The sequence below is a fragment of the Poecilia formosa genome, unplaced genomic scaffold (assembly GCF_000485575.1).
Source record: "Poecilia formosa unplaced genomic scaffold, Poecilia_formosa-5.1.2 Scaffold25, whole genome shotgun sequence".
Taxonomy (NCBI): domain Eukaryota; kingdom Metazoa; phylum Chordata; class Actinopteri; order Cyprinodontiformes; family Poeciliidae; genus Poecilia; species Poecilia formosa.
In genome coordinates this window covers 2,609,183-2,632,636 of record NW_006799964.1, presented here as the reverse complement: position 1 = coordinate 2,632,636, position 23,454 = coordinate 2,609,183, and the positions used below count along the sequence as shown (strand labels likewise).

At 37.8% G+C, this 23,454-nt stretch overlaps 3 protein-coding genes and 1 long non-coding RNA gene across 4 annotated transcripts in view; 1 reads left to right on the top strand and 3 right to left on the bottom strand.

Annotated features, from left to right (window-relative positions):
• The window catches only part of LOC103135426 (NAD-dependent malic enzyme, mitochondrial-like), a 12,150-nt gene extending 4,493 nt beyond the window's left edge, over positions 1-7,657 (bottom strand). Inside the window, exons 1-6 of the mRNA XM_007548131.2 lie at positions 7,502-7,657; positions 5,465-5,621; positions 949-1,082; positions 710-859; positions 441-516; positions 10-171 (exon numbers count right to left, since the gene is read on the bottom strand). Coding sequence (XP_007548193.1) covers positions 10-171; positions 441-516; positions 710-859; positions 949-1,082; positions 5,465-5,578 — 636 coding nt within the window. The 5' untranslated portion in view covers positions 5,579-5,621; positions 7,502-7,657. The remainder of the gene's footprint in view (positions 1-9; positions 172-440; positions 517-709; positions 860-948; positions 1,083-5,464; positions 5,622-7,501) is intronic.
• LOC107835814 (uncharacterized) overlaps positions 1-12,392 on the top strand; it is a 17,485-nt gene extending 5,093 nt beyond the window's left edge. The window contains exon 2 of the long non-coding RNA XR_001661640.1: positions 10,883-12,392. This is a non-coding gene — a long non-coding RNA (uncharacterized LOC107835814). The remainder of the gene's footprint in view (positions 1-10,882) is intronic.
• LOC103135427 (zinc phosphodiesterase ELAC protein 1-like) lies at positions 7,832-10,570 on the bottom strand. Its single transcript, XM_007548132.2, has 5 exons — positions 10,257-10,570; positions 9,927-10,133; positions 9,584-9,642; positions 9,075-9,285; positions 7,832-8,432 (listed from the first exon to the last, which is right to left on the bottom strand). Exons 1-5 carry the CDS (start codon positions 10,411-10,413, stop codon positions 7,948-7,950), a joined length of 1,119 nt encoding a protein of 372 aa, XP_007548194.1. The 5' UTR covers positions 10,414-10,570; the 3' UTR covers positions 7,832-7,947.
• On the bottom strand, positions 12,090-23,454 carry LOC103135428 (NAD-dependent malic enzyme, mitochondrial-like). The gene is made up of 15 exons (XM_007548133.2): positions 23,288-23,454; positions 21,251-21,407; positions 16,735-16,868; positions 16,496-16,645; positions 16,227-16,302; positions 15,796-15,957; positions 15,469-15,682; positions 15,175-15,272; positions 14,886-14,999; positions 14,692-14,803; positions 14,384-14,526; positions 14,135-14,237; positions 13,871-13,941; positions 13,276-13,374; positions 12,090-12,893 (listed from the first exon to the last, which is right to left on the bottom strand). Exons 2-15 carry the CDS (start codon positions 21,362-21,364, stop codon positions 12,735-12,737), a joined length of 1,749 nt encoding a protein of 582 aa, XP_007548195.1. The 5' UTR covers positions 21,365-21,407; positions 23,288-23,454; the 3' UTR covers positions 12,090-12,734.

Genomic DNA, 23,454 nt, shown 5'->3' with positions numbered 1-23,454 from the left:
CCTTCCTACCTCATTGTCTGTGCCAACGTCTAACACCACAGGAAGACATTTCTCAGGTCTAATGCCAGCACAGGCGGTGTAAAGACAGAGTTTCCCAACAGGTATGGCCATTCCATAACAACCCAGGTCTCCCAAGCCTAAAATACGTTCTCCATCAGTTACTACTACAGCCTTTAGAAAGACAGCAAGAGAAGGCAGGGGAAAAAATTGACATTAAATCATTTTGCCATTTATCTAAACATGAAATCATTTTACCATGTATCTAAATGCTCCTGAATAAAATATATTCAGGAGCGTCACAGGTATCAGTTTTAAATATCCTCAAAAACTTTGTGAAATCACTTGTTTGTGGATGTAGGAAAGAATAATGCCTTGATGAGTGATATTTACAGTGTTTTATTAGTACTATCTGAAATGAATTTGTGTGGTCAGGTACTCACTGCCACATTTGTTGCTGGCCAGTTATCAAGGATGGAGCGGATATGTCCTCTATCCAGAATTGAAATAAACAAACCCCTAAAGAGAGAAAACACACATTGTTTTTAAGCCATTTTAGGACTAATTCTCAACTAAAACAGAACAATAAATCTATTTTCTAAATTAAAACATATTTTTCTTCCTGCTTCAATAAAAGTATAAAAGTAACTAATATTTCTACAATTTATCAATACATTAAATGTGCAAAGATGTATTAGTTATTCCTGCTTACTTTGGTCTCCTAAATATGTGTCCATACTGTGTGCAGGCCAATCCCACAGTAGGAGTGTAAACTATGGGCATTAGTTCCTCGATGTCTTCCATCAACACCCGATAGAAAAGTCTCTCATTCCTTTCTTGGATTCCCATCAGGTAGATGTACCTGTGCATTAAAAGAAACAAATAAGAAAAAGAGAAAAACTAATCCAAAAACTCCCACCCTAACAAGTTTTAAGGAAAATATGTAATTACTTTTGCAGGGGATCCGTCATCTTCTTGAGATTCTTCTGAAAGCGCATAGCCTGAAGGTCCTGAGACTCCACTTTGGGAGGCAACATACCATGAATCCCCAGAATCTGTCGCTCCTGCAGGGTGAAGGCCATACCCTGTGGAGTAACATACAAAATGCAAGAAGAGCAAGACCAGAATGAATAAGTGTTGGAAGAATCTCTGCAAAAAAAAAAAAAAAAAAAAAAAAAAAAACAGTTTTTGCTGGAAACTAATATTTGAGTTTGTCCAATTTTTTCCATTCACTTTTTACTACTTAATTACTTCTGCATACTTTGTGCAATTTTAACCATCCAACTTTTACCATATTCTGCTCACTGAGGACGTTACGGGTTACGTCTTTTAATATTGTATCATAGGGTTTGTGAAATATTTCAGCTTTGTGTGATCATCTTGGGCCCCACTGAAATGAAAGGAAAATCCTATAATTTCTAAAAAAAAATAATAATAATAATAAAATACTGCTAAAAACTTTGCACTCTATCACAGCTAACTACTTCCACAAACTTTGAGGTAGAAACTTTAAAATGTAGTCATACTTCTACTTATTTCAGCTTTTTTATATATTTTAGAGATTTCAATAAATCCATCTTCAAATGTTTGCTTGCATTATGCTCAGTTTTCAGAAAAAAAAAAAAAAGAAAAAAAAAAACACTGACCGTTAGCTCCGAGGGTTCCAAACCTAACCCTTTCATCCCTCCTTCCATCCTTAGTTCCAACACTTCATCCAACCCTAGTCCCAACCATCCTTTCAATCTTAATTCCAACCCTAATCTGATCACTCCTTCAAATCCTAATCCTAACCGTCCTTTCAACCCTAATTCCAAACCTAATCCTAACCTTCCTTCCAAACCCAATTCATCCTGGGTTGCTAAACAGAACATATACAGAATGACAAACATATGTTGGCACTTGCGTTAGCTAGGCTTCAATTATTTGCACTTTCTTGCATATTTACAGTAACATTGTTGTGTTCCAATAATGCGTTTATTGGAACGCTTTATTGAAAGTGATTTTAGATATGCTTTTATGCCAGGTTAGTCGATGTAGCATTTTAGACATTTTATCTTCCCAGATGAAAAACTGTATACCATTTGGCTTCTATGTTTGCTGTGAAATGTAAAATGTTGATCTTGTTGAAATGATTATTAAAACTTTTCTGGATGCATAATGGTATACAGTATCTATCACTAGAGGGCACCCTATATGGGTTTATAGGGTTGACCTATGGGCTCCTGACAGCAGAATGCGAGATCTGGGAGACATGAGAGAAGACAGAAGAAAGCAATTTGCCCACAGGAAAATAAAACATGGAGTCACCTTAAAGGAGCCAATGAGGGACACAATTTTTAGAAACACCCCTTTATAAAAGATGGGGCTCTTGTTGTTTGTGTTCCTGTAGCATATGTGAACATGTGTGCACGTGTAGTTACAGGAATGGGCGGAAAACAAAAAAAGGCACTGAGTGAGGGGCTGGAGAGGGGGCTGATTGTGCTGCAACAGTCATATGGAAGAGGGGCTGCTTCACAAAAAAATGCCAAGTCATGCTGAGTGAGCATTTACTTCACTCAGCTCCAACATGAGCCGCTCTCAGGATAAGGTAACAGTGCTGTAAACATCTGATAGCGTTTCTGTTTACATGATTGTAGCTGTTTAGAATGCATCAGTTCTCCTGAAGTGTTTTAAGCTAAACCGAATAAACAACAATATAAATATTTTCTTTTTACTTGTATGATGTGTCCAATTCCATAAACATATTCAGCATAAATTACATTATATAATAGTCCTTGACGACATGTTGCTTCCCCCACAAAAACAAAGTTTACAGCAGATTCCTTTTACTGCTGAAGACCAAAACAACACAGTTTTGTTGTTGACTCTGGAAGACAGCAACCTTTGACTGTCTAACATATACAAGACAAAAACTTTATCTGTTTTAGGTCAATAGGGATTATCAGTTACTTCTCTTTTGTACCTGAAGTCCCAAAGTAAAGGAAGAGGATTTTCTATTATAGTCTTCCTCATAAATTCTTTACATATACTAAAATAAATATATCTTTATCTAAAATAAATAAATCTCAGGCTTCTGAAAAGTATGTTCATTTTTATTCACTGAAAAATTGATTGGACCTCCTTTTGCATGAATCACTGCATTAATGCATAATTACTGCACTGTTGAATCTGGTATCTCATCTCCCTAAGAAAATCCCAAAGACTCTTCAGACTCAGAGGATTGAGATCAGGCAAATTTGCTGCCCATCAAGTACAGGAACACCATGGGCACGGAAACAGTTTTTGGTACCTTCGGCATTGTGGGAAGTCCTGCTGGATAATGAAATTAGCATCTGCGTAGAGCTTGTCAGCAGAAGAAGACATGAGATTTGCTAAAGTTTCCTTCGAGATGATCGCGTTGACCATGGACTTCAGAAAACACGGTGGACCAACATGAACAGATCACCTCAAATCATCACTGATCATGGAAACTTCACACTGGACTTCAAGCAGTGAGGGTTCTGTGCCTCATCACCCATTCTCCAGACTCTGAGACATAAATTTCTAAATAAAATGGAAACTTCACTTTCATCTAAACAGAGGACAATGGGCACTGAGCAACAGTCCAGTTCTTTTTCTCCTCAGTAAGACCCTTGTAGTCCCTGTGTGGGATTTGTCTGTTTTGTGGCTCTTGATGTGCCGACTCAAGCCTCAGTCCACTCTGTGTGAAGCTTCCTCAAATTCTCAAATGAACTGTGCCCAAAAAACCTCCCTAGGTTGCAGTTTTCCCAATAGCTAGTGGATCTTTTCCTATCACACATTTTCCTTCCACTGAACACGCTTGGTCACAGTACTCTGAACAACCAGACCCTTTAGTAATATGTTTTGTGGCTTGCCCTCCTTCTAGCACATATAACATGTCTTCTAATCATCAAAATTACAAAAAAATATACTGGCTTCAAATATCCCAGTCTATGTCTAATAAATCTATTAAAAAAATAAGCGTTTCAGTCTGTGCAGTGATCAATAAAAACATTGAATAAAATGTTTTTTCAGGAGTAATTTTAGTTATTATTAGATGTATATTATTTTGCAAATAAGTAACTACACTTAGGTGCCATGCTTCAGAAATCACAGCACTAATGTATTGTTTTAGATTAACATCATTACTGCGAAACCTTAGATCTTTTTCCATAGTTTGGTCTTGATATAGCAAACTATGAAAAAATATGCAAATTTCTTAATTCATTACTCAGAATTGAGTATTGAATCATATAAAATTAAACCTACAGAGGCAGTGGGTTGAAACTGAGCACGGACACACAGAAACAGTACAGGGAGGCCTGAATCCTGCCCTGGAAAGCAGACTCTGTGCACCTGCTTTCTCCCTCAGTAACGGCCCCTGGTGTTCTCAGTAAATTACACAGGTTTGATTTATAAGACGATAAAAATGACAAAAGCCTTGAGTGTTCACAGCTGCACTCTCATAGCAAGCTGGCTATATCTCAGCTGTTCCACTTCTTGTAGGCGTGCAACTACAGCACTGAGATTCTTATTGTATTTTAGCCTCAATGTTGTCTAAAAGGAACCATTTTCAAATTGTCGCACACCAGTACATTTCAACATTATCTGTAATGTCTGTAAACTTTAGCTACATGTTTTTTATTTTATTTTTTACAAAAACTAAAACCCAAAACAAAATGTAAACAGACACAACTAATGTGAGGGACTGGTACCACCTGTTGCACAATAGGTGCAGAGTGTCTTTAATATGAATAGTACAATATGTGCAGGCTGCACCTATTGTACACATATTTGTTTATTATAGAAGCAATTAAAAAAAAACTTCTTCCTGTCAATAAATATTCTCCTACATAACTGATGCAAAGACCAGAATAATTTAACACTACTGCCTGGTTTTACTGTTACCATCCATTGTGAGCTTAATTGTGCTTCTGCATTCTTTCTCCAACTTTTTTGTTTCGTTTTTCCATTACTGTCTTTGTGGATGTGAGCCTTCCTATCTATATACCACATAGCTTCCTGGAATTCCAATAATTGGGATCTGATCAGAAGAAATCCGAAAAATAAATAAATTCAAGGAGAGTGGGGGAACTGCTTCAGGTTCTGATATTATTGTTCCTGTGCATAGTCCTGAATAAATAAATAAACTCAAACTCAGCTAGTTTGTCTGTTGCCTCATAATTTAGAACAAAGGTGCACCAGGTCATGGATTATGGTTTTCATGGATGCATGAAAACCATAAAAAGGAGGAACATTTTCTAGATAATCAACATTTATTTTGTCTAGTGTTCAGTTTCGGTCTAAAGTTCTTCTTTTGTGCACTGTGGCCTAACAAAGGAACAGGTTTCCTGCTGAGCAATGCAGTTTTCACAACACGTACAGATCAGACCGCAGTTTCACAAAGTAAACCTAGACATTTATGGATAAATCTTGACACTTGAAGGCAAAGTCAGACATAGTCTACCTTGTTGGTGCGAGGATTAAGCATTAGGGGTCTTCCCTTCTCTTTGGTGTGTGCCCATCTGCAAACGGAGACGCAGGGCCTCAGGGACCAGGATGTCCTCAACCTTGACAACATGGTGGACTGTCAACAATCTTGAAGGAGCACTGATGGAAACTTTCTAGGGTTAATAAAGGACAATGTTTACCAGACAGATGTTTACCAGATGGATCCATAATTGTTTTCTTTAACAATTCTAAAAATCATCAGCAAATGAAAGCAGTTCTAATGTACACAAAATCTTTTTGGCCGACAATGCATATATGGCTTGTGAGAAAACACATGCCATCATAATCATTCTTCTACAGCCATAGCAATCTGAGGTTTGTTTAGTTTATTAATTGTTAATTACATGTCAGCAGATCCCACTATTCTCTTGACATGATATTAAGCTCCAACTAATACCATCAATTTACCATCCCTGTCAAAGCCAGGTTATGCTTGTAGTGTGTACAGACAGTCCTTCCACTGAGGATTACAAATGCTCAGTGTCTTTAATCTGAATTCTGGTTTTAAGCAGTTTGGCGTGAGCCTGGTGAATACAAAGCTTTCAAAGATTATCATAATCCTTTTTGAGAAGAAAACAATGGAAGACACACAACAACAATAAAAAGGTTGAAAAAGAATCAACCAAAACACAGACTTTTTTTTAAATATTTTAGGCTAATGTACACTACATACCAGACATCAAACTCTGGCTGATTAAAAATAACAATCTCAACAGATTATATATAAAAAAAACACTACTATATACTATGTACTTTGTTGAATCCGTTATATATCTAATATGACTTTACCAGAAACTGAAATTGTAAACCACAATCCAAAATGAACAGAAATAAATTCCTGAGATATATCACAGTGTGTAACAAACCTACCCAATAAATAGGTTTAAACTTGAAACAAATAACTAACAATTGACAATTTTCTTAGTTACATAGCATGTACATGTATTTCTGCAACATTGTTCAAATCCGACTGCATGCTTGATGAAGTGGAAAAAGGTCAATACAGTTTGGAAACAAGTTTGGAAGTGCTTGTTTGCAAAATTGTGAAGAACAATAAACAGCACCTTGGAGATGTGCATTTAGACTTCATCAGTTGTGCTGTACAGTAGAAATAAATTAAGTGCACATAAGACAAACCTCATGCATCCAATTAATTGGTTTTTGGAGATAAGGGAACCCCAAATAATTATGTACTAATAAAAGTTATGAAGACATAACTAACAGAGCAATCTGTGTATTTTAGTGGATGCATCTTTGCTTAGCTGAACAAGCTAAACGTCCTCTTCACGTGCCTTAATGTGTAACCTATGTCTACATTTTATTGCTTTTATGAAAGGACATAGTTCTCTTCATCCTCCTTTTTTAAAACAGAAACGTATTTAAAGAATGTTTTCATTGTTCTATCGACGGGAGTGTAGCTCTATAGGATAAATGTAAATATTCCAATGACCAATGCAGAAGAATGGAAGCTCTGTTCACACCTAATTTTATGTTGCCACCGCTTTTTAAAGAGTTACTAATCAAACTTAGACACAAGTTTCCGCTCAGCAATCGGTAGTTGGTAATAAATGAAAGCGTGGGAGGACGAGGTGGAAATATAACGGTACTATCAACATGAACATGGGAAAAACAACTAGATAAATAAATATATGCCAATCTTAAAAAAAAAACTCAGTGAATAAAACAGGAAGCTAACAGGTGCTACAAGCTAGCAACTTGCTAACTAACAGCCTTGTCTATACTTGGATATCACTCCAGACTTCACACCAAATGTCACCAATAGAAACACACACAGAATGAACTTTTGAAATATCTAAAACTGCTGCTGTTCATTCAAGCACAAATTATCATAACCACAGCAGAATTTTAAATCTTGACCTCATCCTACCCATCATCAACAAGCCCCTCGCACGCTAATTTAGTCTCGGAAACGGGAAGTTCTCCGTTCGTGACACGGAGCTTTCTGTTCTTTAACAACAGCGACTTGGTTTACCTGCTTTCGGGTGTGATAATACCGCTTTCCTTCTGTTGGACAGCCTAATGTTTATTCAGCATGTTTCTTCGGTGTAACGTTCGAGGTTTGACACCCTGGACTGGGCTGGAGTATCCTTGGACAAGAGCTACTGCTGCAGACGGAGCCAGCTGAATGACTGAAAAGAGGGGAGGGACTGTTGTACACAAGAGGTTGGCAGCTCATCCAATCACATGCTGGGGTTCCCTTCTTGGTTGCCGTAGAGACGGTGGCGCGCGTGACAGAAGAGAAGCATCATTCCTTATTACGGTAAGATTGCAAAAATATTTATCAAACTTTGGTGCNGTGTATTTGTATGTCTGGGTAACATTTTGGTTTACAGTGAACAAGGAAATGAAAGTCAGTGATAAATAAGGACTAAATGACACACGTTAGATTAATCATATCCACTTGCGTCACATCAAACCTTAACTGGACGGCTGTCTTTTGAGAGGAATTTGAATGGTCAAAAAGTCCTCTGCCAGAATCACCTCTACCCCACTGTCCTGTAAAGCCTGGTCAGCTTGCTTCTTGAGCTCTGAGACTTCGTCCTCGTCTCCCTCCTTCTGTAGGGAACTGGGTTTGTAGCGCTGACTGAAATGATAAAGGACCAGCCTCCGTGCAGAGCAAGTCCGAGCCACGGCCGCTGCCATCTCGGGCGTGCTGTGTCCGTGGTCCACAGCTTTCTCCCGGTGCTCGTTCCCAAGGGTGGCCTCGTGGACCAGAACGTCTGCCCTGTCGCACAGACGGAAAGCTCCTTCACCAAGCACCGAGCTGCAGTCACCGAAAACACAGACTTTCCTCCCGGGAATGTCTGCTTCCAGAACCTCACTGGGATGCAGTAAGCGTCCGCTGTCAAGAACCAGAGACTCGCCAGCTTTGAGACGGCCGTACAGAGGGCCTGGTTTAATACCTAAAGTTCAGAAAATACATCAATCATTAATAAAATTAGAATAATAACTTTCAGTTACACTGTCTAGCTCATAAGCTTAAAAGCTTTCAAAATTACAAAGTTCCTGTTTATAGTTTCACACTTTGTTACCAAACTGAAATCGGCCAATGATTAACAGCATTGTCAGTTTGGGAATGTGAACAAAAATACAAGCAGTCTTAAATTTGCATTGAAAATGTTTTCTCCCCGTTTTCACACTTATTTCTTTATTATTTTGTTTCCCTAAAATATTTTAGACACACTCACACCACTTGCATCAAACCTTTTTTTTTTTTTTTTTTTACATTTTTCTGGGTAAAAAAAGTGTATGAGTGTAAGGGGTTTTAAAAATATACATCGTGATGGAAATTTTCTTTCAACATAACCAAGAAAGTTAAAAAATACAGAAATTACTGTCCAAAAATGTCCCTCATGTCTCAAAAGTCCATGAGGTTGTGATGTTAACCAAAAAAGGAGTATATGTACTAAACGCACTATTAAAATAAACAACTTTAAATTCATTCTTTGGTTGTTTGTGGTAAAAAGTGGATTTTTCTATGGGAAATTGAAACGTCTGTCCAATGGCTGGTTCAGGTTGATAGTAAATCAGGAGGTATTTATTACCGAGCTCCTTTAGTAGTTTTGTTTTCAGTCTTCCGGGACGATCATGTTCCTGGATGCAGAAGCCAAAGGAAGGGATGCGGTGAAACAGCCGGAAGGCCTTGACGACAAACTTGTTATCTTGGAAGAGGAGGTAACAGTCGCCGGAGACGTCCAGAGGAATCGTCCTGCCAGGCTGCTCCTGAGGATGGGGAGGGCTGCAGTCCACAGTCATCTGTAATGTTAGACAAATGTCAGAGCAAATCGGAAACCTACAAGCACCACTCAAATAAAAGTAATAAACAACAGACGTCGTTTCAATGCATCCATTTTTAAAGAAGTGTAAATAAATATAGGGAAGCTGAAATAATCTTGATGCATTTATATGATGGAGGAAGTTCATCTCAACAGCTTGTTGAGATTTCTCAAGATCAAGATAGAACAATAAATAAGTTTTTTAGTTTTTTTTGTTTGGCTTATCATTTTTTCACCTTTAACTCCTTCAAAAAGAAAAAGAAAAAAAAAAAACATACCTCCAGACTCAGCTGTCCCTCTTCAGGACTCTGGTCTGGTGTGGGCTGCAGCTCATGCACTACAGCAACAAGAGGCAACCAATAAGCAATTAACAAACGACAACAAAAAAGGACCAGTTCTAAACTAAACAGCTGGATACGTCATGTACTTAATACTTCATGAGAATGCATTGTATTTTTCCAAGTATTTAAAATTTCATGATAAATGATTCTCCAGGCAGCAGCTGAGATGTCTGAAAGTATGAAACGCCTGTTTACATGAACATGAAAGGAAACAAGGTATGCTTTCATGTTTTCAATTCGGTCCTGAGTTTTGGCAGCAGGAGGTTTGCGTTGCACCTGCCTGCATACGGGAAGAGCAGCTGAGATCCTGTGAGGCCAAGAGTCACTCTGAGAAACTTCCTGAGGCCCCGGGGCCCGTAGATGTCCACACATTTCAGGCTCTGCTCGACGTCGGGGTTGGTGTTGAGGCTCACGGTGCAGAGGAGACCAGGCAACCCGAACAGGTGATCGCCATGCAGGTGGGAGATGAAAACCTTAGTGATGCGCCCTGTGTGGACACCATGACGTGACAATGATCTACCAACAATGAAGAAGTCCAGATTGAAATGAATCTCATTTATTACCATCTCAAACCTTTTTTTTACTTAGCGGGGTTCGGCTGGTTCCTCACCGGCTCTGAGCTGGCTCTTCATCAGTTGGGTCTGGGTTCCCTCTCCGCAGTCAAACAGCCAGCACTCCCCGTCCGTCCGCAGCACCACAGCCGAGGCGCCGCGGTGAGGAGACGGGTAAGCCGACCCGGTTCCGAGGAAGGTCATATCCATGGCCATCCTTCCAGTTACAGGAGATCAGTCCAAAATATCGAAACTTCCACAAACAGTGACGTGAGCCATGTTGCCTGCCAGAACAGGTCTCACAGTGATGACGCAAAATGTGAGACGGCGCGGCGCTGGAAGATTGGATTGGCTGAAAAGACGCGCTAAAAACACAGGGCTTAAATTTTCTTTGTCTTTGTAATGCTTTAATTGTGACAACAACCCGACATTTTTTTTCCTGTAATGTTTATGAAATAAAAGCATAGTGTTTAAAATACTTTTAATACTTAAGTCCCTATTTAAGCAACAGACTCTAAAAGTGCTTGCTTGTTATAATATCTCTAAGGATAAAAGATGATCCAAAGGAAACTACAAGACCAGTGAGTCAAGATACAACAAAATTTTATTCTGCAGCAGTACATCAATTAGATTGGGCGATATGATTATATCAGCGTATTCATATCAATTAACAGATATTGATTAGTTTTTTTGTTTTAAATATCTGAAATACTGCCAAACTGGTGATGTGACCTGTACTCTCAATTTCCTTTTAAGCTGTTGCATTCATATTATCACTCTATGTTGTTCTAAGTTGAGGCACAGTGGCGAAACACAAAACTGCTACTGCGCAAGTTACTCGCTACTAGTAACCAAAAGTGAGTTAGTTGTCACCCACCTTGGTTAGCTGGCTAGGAGACTGAGTGGATAAAGCCTTTCCTCTACCTACATTTCCCAGAATGCAGTGCAGTTTTGTATAAGAGTTCAGTAAAATTACCAACATACTAAAAAAACTAAAGTAGCACTATTAAAAAGAAAAAAGAAAAAAAGTTTAGGAACACAACATTGGACAAATACTGCCAGGAAATGGCGGAACGTCACATGAGCTATTTCAGATTAATTTAATTTTTGCATGTATACATTTATAAATATAAATAACACTTTCCCTTTAGCAACACATCACATCCTAAAGCTGCAGAGAAAAAGCTGCACATTGAATATTGAAAACCATTCAGTCCTAAAACCAAAGTCACTTTTTGTTCTGTCGGACCATTTCTCAGCTGTCTACAGTAAATATTACCTAAAACAATACCTATGGCTATAAGACTGTATCTAAATGCTCAATTTTGCCAAAGTCTTTAACAACACAACTGACACTTTGGTTTATAATAAAGTTTATTATATTTGTACTTGTGTGTGCGTGTGTGTGTATTTGTACAGTTATTCCCTCTGTGAAAATCTTGATATTTGTTTTTGTATTTCATATGAGGTAAATCATCTTTATTATTTCTGCTGTATTTAGCTGGCGCTAAACTATATTTCCAGGTATTTGTATCTTCTGTGGCTCCGCAACTTCTTGCTGTGAGCCGCAATTTTCATCTGTGGCCACAGCTTTCAGGATGGATTAAAAAAAGCCTAAATTCTCAACGTGCTCAACTGCATGTGAAAAGAGAGAGATAATAAAGTAAAAAAAAAAATAAAATAAATATTGAGTCAAAAAGTGCACAGTATCTTAAGAAAATAATGTATATTCTATAATGTTATACTAATACGGGTAATATATTTTCTTCAACACTTAAGCCAAAGGAAATGTTTTAAGGGGATGGATTATCTAATATAAAATTACTAAAGGAGTTTTAACACAACATTGGTTGTAATATCTACAGGCAGTTAAAAAGTTTGAACAAAGTTTGTGCTTAATAAATAGTTGTTCATTTGGAGTGTAGACAACAATTGGGTTACATTTATTCTGTCAGATACCTGGTGAAATCGGTTTTAAAAGAATTAGGGCAATTGCTCAGTAGCCAATGTATTCTTATGTTCAAAAAAGCATGTATTGAAAAACAATAACTGTATGTCTAACCATTTTGTTAAATATTCAAATTTTAAACTAAAATAGTTGCAGTATTCCTTGTTTTCCCTTACAAAATTGCTATCTCGGTGTTTAAAGTGTTTGATCAAAGTGTTGCTGGACATAAAATGTAAAAAAAAAAAAATAAAAATAACACAATCACATGTTTTCTACTTTCAAACGAAGAAGAAATGCAAAGGGCATTTAAATTTCACTAGGTATCACACACTGCACCTTTCCACCACCAGGTGGCCCTCTAGTTAACATTAAAAAACACAGTATTGACTTGTGGAGAGAAGCCGTGGCTCTTTCTACAGTCTGACTCTAGTCCAGTTCTCACAGATCCAGTGCAACTACTTTGACACAAACTAACGTTTGCCTCAGCATTGCTTTAACTGTTTCACGGGGGAAAAAATTGGGGAGAAAAATGAAAGAGAAAAGGGGTCCACCAAGACACTGGCCACTTTGAGGATGTGCTTTTCTACTTCTAGTTGATGGGACTGAAGCTAACACCTGGCCAGTCATAAGTATCTGGCAGTAAGGAGTCGTAGTCTGTGTTAAACGCAGTGGCACGCACAAAGCCGTTCTTGTCTAGAGGTTCAGGGTAACGGAACGCCATGCCTTTGGCATAGACGAACTCCATCACCTGCAATGGAGAAGAAACACATCAGTGAGACATGCAGTGCTGGAGACGTTTTTAAACCTTTGATATCACCACGTTTAGATATGTTCAGTTTGACATTCAAAGCTGAATTTTTAATACATTTACAAAGTTATATCTAGTTTCTTCAGACAAGGCAAATAATCAGGAATTTTGCCAAGGTAAAGATTCCCTCAAGGAATCATTACATAGACAGAATCTGATAGAAATCAGATTCTATCCAGACAACATAAGCCTCTATCAAATAAAGATTACATCTGAAGGATTTGACTAAATTAAATGACTTTATACACGGAATCACCAGCAGTCGAAGCATCAACTAATAATAAATGAGCAATTGACAAACGGGTATTGTTCCAGGGTTTACCTTGACGGCAATCTGAAGAGAAACTTCTCTGATGTTGGCGAGAGGAGGATACAGCCTTCCCTCTGCAAGCTCTTTATCTGTTAGCTGCTCAGCAAGAGACTGCAACAGATATGGAAATACTTTAATGTTATATTTCTTCAACCTATGAAAAAAGAATATATTCAGTACTATAATCATTTGTCAGTAATTTATTCTGCTTGCCAATCATATCTTATTGCAGGCATTAATTTAAAGTGGTTGAGTAATAAAATAGACATTAAACTAAAACTGTGCAGAACCGGTTCTACCATTGCAATACAGACACCTATTTCAACATGAAAGCATTGTGTTAATCATTTGCAGTGAAGAGTGTTAATCGAAATGTATCCCAGAAAAAGGAAGCACACAGATGGATCAGCCTTTTAAAAGCTCTTCATCTGATAGCTGTTATGCCAGAGTCTAGAGAGAAGGAAAAGGACACATCAAAGGGTTAAACGAGGTTGAGAGAAGCAAACACACAAGACAGTCAGCAACAAAAGGAAAGCTGGAGAGAGTGTGACGTAAAGGAGAGGTTCAGCAAAGTCTGAAAAATGATTTGAGAAACACTTTTTTGTACCTTGGAAGCCTCCAAGAACACAGTATCACAGATATGTCTCACTCCACTCAGGATCACAGCCATAGCAACACCTGAAGCAAAAAATAGGATGAGTAGGATGAGCTTCAATACACAACATAGGGTCATCAGTCATCTTGACAAAGTGAAAACAAAGTATAAGTTATCTTTTTTTATCTCTCAAGTTCATGAAATGTGCAGATAATTTATATCCTCTTAGGCTCAATTAGGTACATAATAAATATCCATAATCATTTTTATTATAACCTGGGAAGATGTAAACATTGTTCCCTTGTCCTGGTATAAACGCACGACCATCACTCAGTGTGACTGGACCAAACGGGCTGCCACTAGCAAACAGACATCTACCCTGTGAGACACAGACACAGAAAACTAAGCACTGGGGTAGCCAGCAGACTCCGTTTTAAACTTACCTACAACAGTTCAAAAAGTAAGCAAGTTAATAAATAAATAGAGGCCAAAAATAAAAAAATAAAAAAATCGAAAAATGCCTACATCAGTTATTGTGTAGGCTTCCTCTGCTGTGCACTCTGCTTTATTCGTTGGGTTACTCAAGGCAAATATAATTGGCCGCTCATTTAAGGATCCCATGGCTTTGATGACATCATTTGTAAAGAGACGCCCTGCTCCTGCCACACCTGGAAAAAAACAAAGCCACCAAACCTTAATCCTTATGCCGAGTTGAAAATAAAAAAAAAATTAAAAAAAAAAAACAAGACAGAAAAAATAAACTTGTGATTGAAACCTCAAATAAAGGCCTTGTGTTTTACATCCAAGAAGTAAAAAAACTAGACTGTAATCACCAATGATAGCAGTGGGCTTGATAGTGTTCACAGCATCTAGGAAGGTCTGTACATTCCCCGGACTGTCGTGAACAAAGAGCTCCTGGTTGGCATCCGTTTTGTGTTCTCTGTCCTGAAGGTTCACAAAGAGGAAGCAGCCATGCTGGTCAAAATGTAGCTGTGTGCACACAGAAGGTTTTGTTCTGCTCACTAACCTTCACGAGTAAACCATGTGCGTCATACATCCAGATCTTTTCTCTGGCCTCTGCTTGGGTAAGCCCCAGCTCCATCATGGCCATCACAATCAGATTGGCAATACCAAGAGCAGCCTGGAGGGAAAGTATTCAGACATTGTATATTGAAACTGTTCCTTTTTATCACATTAACTGAGCAAATCCATGTCTTACTGTGTTTCTTTTCAGTACAACCAGCTATTGTCAGTGTGGGGCAGTGTGACTCTCATAAAGAAGCTGAATTTTAAAAACTTGGGAAATGTCAACTTACCTCGCCAGCTCCCAGGAAGAGAACACGGTGTTCGGTGAGGGGTTTGCCAATGGCCCTCTGAGCTGCTAACAGACCAGCCAGTGCTACAGATGCAGTCCCTGGAAACATGCAAACGTACAGAGCCATACAGAAAACAATCAATACAATAATGATGCTTTTGATCTGTTTATTATTTTTTCTTAAGTTGTAGTAACCAGTGCACAAGACTAAAATATAACCATAAGTTGAATTTTTACTAACTGATTCAGATGAGTTAGCCAAAACAACAACATGCTAGTGTTAGGATTGGTGTACCTTGAATATCGTCGTTGAAGGTGCAGTATTTTTCCCTGTACTTCCGAAGGAAGCGGAATGCGTTGTGATTCCCAAAGTCCTCAAACTGAATCAGTGTGTCCTGTCCATATTTTTCCACAACTGCTTCCATGAACTCATCAATTAGGTCATTGTATGCTTGAGACCGATCCCGTCGCTGATACAGGCCCATGTAGAAGGGGTCTTTGAGAAGAGTCTGACAGAAGCGCAAAGATAAAAAGGAGGAACAGTGTTACAAATCTGCTAAAACTGAAACAAGGATCATAAATGGAGCAAACAAAGTACTGTATGTATAGTCTGCCTTCCTACCTCATTGTCTGTGCCAACGTCTAACACCACAGGAAGACATTTCTCAGGTCTAATGCCAGCACAGGCGGTGTAAAGACAGAGTTTCCCAACAGGTATGGCCATTCCGTAACACCCCAGGTCTCCCAAGCCTAAAATACGTTCTCCGTCAGTTACTACTACAGCCTTTAGAAAGACAGCAAGAGAAGGCAGGGAAAAAAATTGACATTAAATCATTTTGCCATTTATCTAAACATTAAATCATTTTACCATTTATCTAAATGCTCCTGAATCAAATATATTCAGGAGCGTCACAGGTATCAGTTTTAAATATCCTCAAAAACTTTGTGAAATCACTTGTTTGTGGATGTAGGAAAGAATAATGCCTTGATGAGTGATATTTACAGTGTTTTATTAGTACTATCTGAAATGAATTTGTGTGGTCAGGTACTCACTGCCACATTTGTTGCTGGCCAGTTATCAAGGATGGAGCGGATATGTCCTCTATCCAGAATTGAAATAAACAAACCCCTAAAGAGAGAAAACACACATTGTTTTTAAGCCATTTTAGGACTAATTCTCAACTAAAACAGAACAAGAAATCTATTTTCTAAATTAAAACATATTTTTCTTCCTGCTTCAATAAAAGTATAAAAGTAACTAATATTTCTACAATTTATCATTACATTAAATGTGCAAAGATGTATTAGTTATTCCTGCTTACTTTGGTCTCCTAAATATGTGTCCATACTGTGTGCAGGCCAATCCCACAGTAGGAGTGTAAACTATGGGCATTAGTTCCTCGATGTCTTCCATCAACACCCTATAGAAAAGTCTCTCATTCCTTTCTTGGATTCCCATCAGGTAGATGTACCTGTGCATTAAAAGAAACAAATAAGAAAAAGAGAAAAACTAATCCAAAAACTCCCACCCTAACAAGTTTTAAGGAAAATATGTCATTACTTTTGCAGGGGATCCGTCATCTTCTTGAGATTCTTCTGAAAGCGCATAGCCTGAAGGTCCTGAGACTCCACTTTGGGAGGCAACATACCATGAATCCCCAGAATCTGTCGCTCCTGCAGGGTGAAGGCCATACCCTGTGGAGTAACATACAAAATGCAAGAAGAGCAAGACCAGAATGAATAAGTGTTGGAAGAATCTCTGCAAAAAAAAAAAAAAAAAAAAAAAAAAAAACAGTTTTTGCTGGAAACTAATATTTGAGTTTGTCCAATTTTTTCCATTCACTTTTTACTACTTAATTACTTCTGCATACTTTGTGCAATTTTAACCATCCAACTTTTACCATATTCTGCTCACTGAGGACGTTACGGGTTACGTCTTTTAATATTGTATCATAGGGTTTGTGAAATATTTCAGCTTTGTGTGATCATCTTGGGCCCCACTGAAATGAAAGGAAAATCCTATAATTTCTAAAAAAAAATAATAATAATAATAAAATACTGCTAAAAACTTTGCACTCTATCACAGCTAACTACTTCCACAAACTTTGAGGTAGAAACTTTAAAATGTAGTCATACTTCTACTTATTTCAGCTTTTTTATATATTTTAGAGATTTCAATAAATCCATCTTCAAATGTTTGCTTGCATTATGCTCAGTTTTCAGAAAAAAAAAAAAAAGAAAAAAAAAAACACTGACCGTTAGCTCCGAGGGTTCCAAACCTAACCCTTTCATCCCTCCTTCCATCCTTAGTTCCAACACTTCATCCAACCCTAGTCCCAACCATCCTTTCAATCTTAATTCCAACCCTAATCTGATCACTCCTTCAAATCCTAATCCTAACCGTCCTTTCAACCCTAATTCCAAACCTAATCCTAACCTTCCTTCCAAACCCAATTCATCCTGGGTTGCTAAACAGAACATATACAGAATGACAAACATATGTTGGCACTTGCGTTAGCTAGGCTTCAATTATTTGCACTTTCTTGCATATTTACAGTAACATTGTTGTGTTCCAATAATGCGTTTATTGGAACGCTTTATTGAAAGTGATTTTAGATATGCTTTTATGCCAGGTTAGTCGATGTAGCATTTTAGACATTTTATCTTCCCAGATGAAAAACTGTATACCATTTGGCTTCTATGTTTGCTGTGAAATGTAAAATGTTGATCTTGTTGAAATGATTATTAAAACTTTTCTGGATGCATAATGGTATACAGTATCTATCACTAGAGGGCACCCTATATGGGTTTATAGGGTTGACCTATGGGCTCCTGACAGCAGAATGCGAGATCTGGGAGACATGAGAGAAGACAGAAGAAAGCAATTTGCCCACAGGAAAATAAAACATGGAGTCACCTTAAAGGAGCCAATGAGGGACACAATTTTTAGAAACACCCCTTTATAAAAGATGGGGCTCTTGTTGTTTGTGTTCCTGTAGCATATGTGAACATGTGTGCACGTGTAGTTACAGGAATGGGCGGAAAACAAAAAAAGGCACTGAGTGAGGGGCTGGAGAGGGGGCTGATTGTGCTGCAACAGTCATATGGAAGAGGGGCTGCTTCACAAAAAAATGCCAAGTCATGCTGAGTGAGCATTTACTTCACTCAGCTCCAACATGAGCCGCTCTCAGGATAAGGTAACAGTGCTGTAAACATCTGATAGCGTTTCTGTTTACATGATTGTAGCTGTTTAGAATGCATCAGTTCTCCTGAAGTGTTTTAAGCTAAACCGAATAAACAACAATATAAATATTTTCTTTTTACTTGTATGATGTGTCCAATTCCATAAACATATTCAGCATAAATTACATTATATAATAGTCCTTGACGACATGTTGCTTCCCCCACAAAAACAAAGTTTACAGCAGATTCCTTTTACTGCTGAAGACCAAAACAACACAGTTTTGTTGTTGACTCTGGAAGACAGCAACCTTTGACTGTCTAACATATACAAGACAAAAACTTTATCTGTTTTAGGTCAATAGGGATTATCAGTTACTTCTCTTTTGTACCTGAAGTCCCAAAGTAAAGGAAGAGGATTTTCTATTATAGTCTTCCTCATAAATTCTTTACATATACTAAAATAAATATATCTTTATCTAAAATAAATAAATCTCAGGCTTCTGAAAAGTATGTTCATTTTTATTCACTGAAAAATTGATTGGACCTCCTTTTGCATGAATCACTGCATTAATGCATAATTACTGCACTGTTGAATCTGGTATCTCATCTCCCTAAGAAAATCCCAAAGACTCTTCAGACTCAGAGGATTGAGATCAGGCAAATTTGCTGCCCATCAAGTACAGGAACACCATGGGCACGGAAACAGTTTTTGGTACCTTCGGCATTGTGGGAAGTCCTGCTGGATAATGAAATTAGCATCTGCGTAGAGCTTGTCAGCAGAAGAAGACATGAGATTTGCTAAAGTTTCCTTCGAGATGATCGCGTTGACCATGGACTTCAGAAAACACGGTGGACCAACATGAACAGATCACCTCAAATCATCACTGATCATGGAAACTTCACACTGGACTTCAAGCAGTGAGGGTTCTGTGCCTCATCACCCATTCTCCAGACTCTGAGACATAAATTTCTAAATAAAATGGAAACTTCACTTTCATCTAAACAGAGGACAATGGGCACTGAGCAACAGTCCAGTTCTTTTTCTCCTCAGTAAGACCCTTGTAGTCCCTGTGTGGGATTTGTCTGTTTTGTGGCTCTTGATGTGCCGACTCAAGCCTCAGTCCACTCTGTGTGAAGCTTCCTCAAATTCTCAAATGAACTGTGCCCAAAAAACCTCCCTAGGTTGCAGTTTTCCCAATAGCTAGTGGATCTTTTCCTATCACACATTTTCCTTCCACTGAACACGCTTGGTCACAGTACTCTGAACAACCAGACCCTTTAGTAATATGTTTTGTGGCTTGCCCTCCTTCTAGCACATATAACATGTCTTCTAATCATCAAAATTACAAAAAAATATACTGGCTTCAAATATCCCAGTCTATGTCTAATAAATCTATTAAAAAAATAAGCGTTTCAGTCTGTGCAGTGATCAATAAAAACATTGAATAAAATGTTTTTTCAGGAGTAATTTTAGTTATTATTAGATGTATATTATTTTGCAAATAAGTAACTACACTTAGGTGCCATGCTTCAGAAATCACAGCACTAATGTATTGTTTTAGATTAACATCATTACTGCGAAACCTTAGATCTTTTTCCATAGTTTGGTCTTGATATAGCAAACTATGAAAAAATATGCAAATTTCTTAATTCATTACTCAGAATTGAGTATTGAATCATATAAAATTAAACCTACAGAGGCAGTGGGTTGAAACTGAGCACGGACACACAGAAACAGTACAGGGAGGCCTGAATCCTGCCCTGGAAAGCAGACTCTGTGCACCTGCTTTCTCCCTCAGTAACGGCCCCTGGTGTTCTCAGTAAATTACACAGGTTTGATTTATAAGACGATAAAAATGACAAAAGCCTTGAGTGTTCACAGCTGCACTCTCATAGCAAGCTGGCTATATCTCAGCTGTTCCACTTCTTGTAGGCGTGCAACTACAGCACTGAGATTCTTATTGTATTTTAGCCTCAATGTTGTCTAAAAGGAACCATTTTCAAATTGTCGCACACCAGTACATTTCAACATTATCTGTAATGTCTGTAAACTTTAGCTACATGTTTTTTATTTTATTTTTTACAAAAACTAAAACCCAAAACAAAATGTAAACAGACACAACTAATGTGAGGGACTGGTACCACCTGTTGCACAATAGGTGCAGAGTGTCTTTAATATGAATAGTACAATATGTGCAGGCTGCACCTATTGTACACATATTTGTTTATTATAGAAGCAATTAAAAAAAAACTTCTTCCTGTCAATAAATATTCTCCTACATAACTGATGCAAAGACCAGAATAATTTAACACTACTGCCTGGTTTTACTGTTACCATCCATTGTGAGCTTAATTGTGCTTCTGCATTCTTTCTCCAACTTTTTTGTTTCGTTTTTCCATTACTGTCTTTGTGGATGTGAGCCTTCCTATCTATATACCACATAGCTTCCTGGAATTCCAATAATTGGGATCTGATCAGAAGAAATCCGAAAAATAAATAAATTCAAGGAGAGTGGGGGAACTGCTTCAGGTTCTGATATTATTGTTCCTGTGCATAGTCCTGAATAAATAAATAAACTCAAACTCAGCTAGTTTGTCTGTTGCCTCATAATTTAGAACAAAGGTGCACCAGGTCATGGATTATGGTTTTCATGGATGCATGAAAACCATAAAAAGGAGGAACATTTTCTAGATAATCAACATTTATTTTGTCTAGTGTTCAGTTTCGGTCTAAAGTTCTTCTTTTGTGCACTGTGGCCTAACAAAGGAACAGGTTTCCTGCTGAGCAATGCAGTTTTCACAACACGTACAGATCAGACCGCAGTTTCACAAAGTAAACCTAGACATTTATGGATAAATCTTGACACTTGAAGGCAAAGTCAGACATAGTCTACCTTGTTGGTGCGAGGATTAAGCATTAGGGGTCTTCCCTTCTCTTTGGTGTGTGCCCATCTGCAAACGGAGACGCAGGGCCTCAGGGACCAGGATGTCCTCAACCTTGACAACATGGTGGACTGTCAACAATCTTGAAGGAGCACTGATGGAAACTTTCTAGGGTTAATAAAGGACAATGTTTACCAGACAGATGTTTACCAGATGGATCCATAATTGTTTTCTTTAACAATTCTAAAAATCATCAGCAAATGAAAGCAGTTCTAATGTACACAAAATCTTTTTGGCCGACAATGCATATATGGCTTGTGAGAAAACACATGCCATCATAATCATTCTTCTACAGCCATAGCAATCTGAGGTTTGTTTAGTTTATTAATTGTTAATTACATGTCAGCAGATCCCACTATTCTCTTGACATGATATTAAGCTCCAACTAATACCATCAATTTACCATCCCTGTCAAAGCCAGGTTATGCTTGTAGTGTGTGCAGACAGTCCTTCCACTGAGGATTACAAATGCTCAGTGTCTTTAATCTGAATTCTGGTTTTAAGCAGTTTGGCGTGAGCCTGGTGAATACAAAGCTTTCAAAGATTATCATAATCCTTTTTGAGAAGAAAACAATGGAAGACACACAACAACAATAAAAAGGTTGAAAAAGAATCAACCAAAACACAGACTTTTTTTTAAATATTTTAGGCTAATGTACACTACATACCAGACATCAAACTCTGGCTGATTAAAAATAACAATCTCAACAGATTATATATAAAAAAAACACTACTATATACTATGTACTTTGTTGAATCCGTTATATATCTAATATGACTTTACCAGAAACTGAAATTGTAAACCACAATCCAAAATGAACAGAAATAAATTCCTGAGATATATCACAGTGTGTAACAAACCTACCCAATAAATAGGTTTAAACTTGAAACAAATAACTAACAATTGACAATTTTCTTAGTTACATAGCATGTACATGTATTTCTGCAACATTGTTCAAATCCGACTGCATGCTTGATGAAGTGGAAAAAGGTCAATACAGTTTGGAAACAAGTTTGGAAGTGCTTGTTTGCAAAATTGTGAAGAACAATAAACAGCACCTTGGAGATGTGCATTTAGACTTCATCAGTTGTGCTGTACAGTAGAAATAAATTAAGTGCACATAAGACAAACCTCATGCATCCAATTAATTGGTTTTTGGAGATAAGGGAACCCCAAATAATTATGTACTAATAAAAGTTATGAAGACATAACTAACAGAGCAATCTGTGTATTTTAGTGGATGCATCTTTGCTTAGCTGAACAAGCTAAACGTCCTCTTCACGTGCCTTAATGTGTAACCTATGTGTATATTTTATTGCTTTTATGAAAGGACATAGTTCTCTTCATCCTCCTTTTTTAAAACAGAAACGTATTTAAAGAATGTTTTCATTGTTCTATCGACGGGAGTGTAGCTCTATAGGATAAATGTAAATATTCCAATGACCAATGCAGAAGAATGGAAGCTCTGTTCACACCTAATTTTATGTTGCCACCGCTTTTTAATGAGTTACTAATCAAACTTAGACACAAGTTTCCGCTCAGCAATCGGTAGTTGGTAATAAATGAAAGCGTGGGAGGACGAGGTGGAAATATAACGGTACTATCAACATGAACATGGGAAAAACAACTAGATAAATAAATATATGCCAATCTTAAAAAAAAAACTCAGTGAATAAAACAGGAAGCTAACAGGTGCTACAAGCTAGCAACTTGCTAACTAACAGCCTTGTCTATACTTGGATATCACTCCAGACTTCACACCAAATGTCACCAATAGAAACACACACAGAATGAACTTTTGAAATATCTAAAACTGCTGCTGTTCATTCAAGCACAAATTATCATAACCACAGCAGAATTTTAAATCTTGACCTCATCCTACCCATCATCAACAAGCCCCTCGCACGCTAATTTAGTCTCGGAAACGGGAAGTTCTCCGTTCGTGACACGGAGCTTTCTGTTCTTTAACAACAGCGACTTGGTTTACCTGCTTTCGGGTGTGATAATACCGCTTTCCTTCTGTTGGACAGCCTAATGTTTATTCAGCATGTTTCTTCGGTGTAACTTTCGAGGTTTGACACCCTGGACTGGGCTGGAGTATCCTTGGACAAGAGCTACTGCTACAGACGGAGCCAGCTGAATGACTGAAAAGAG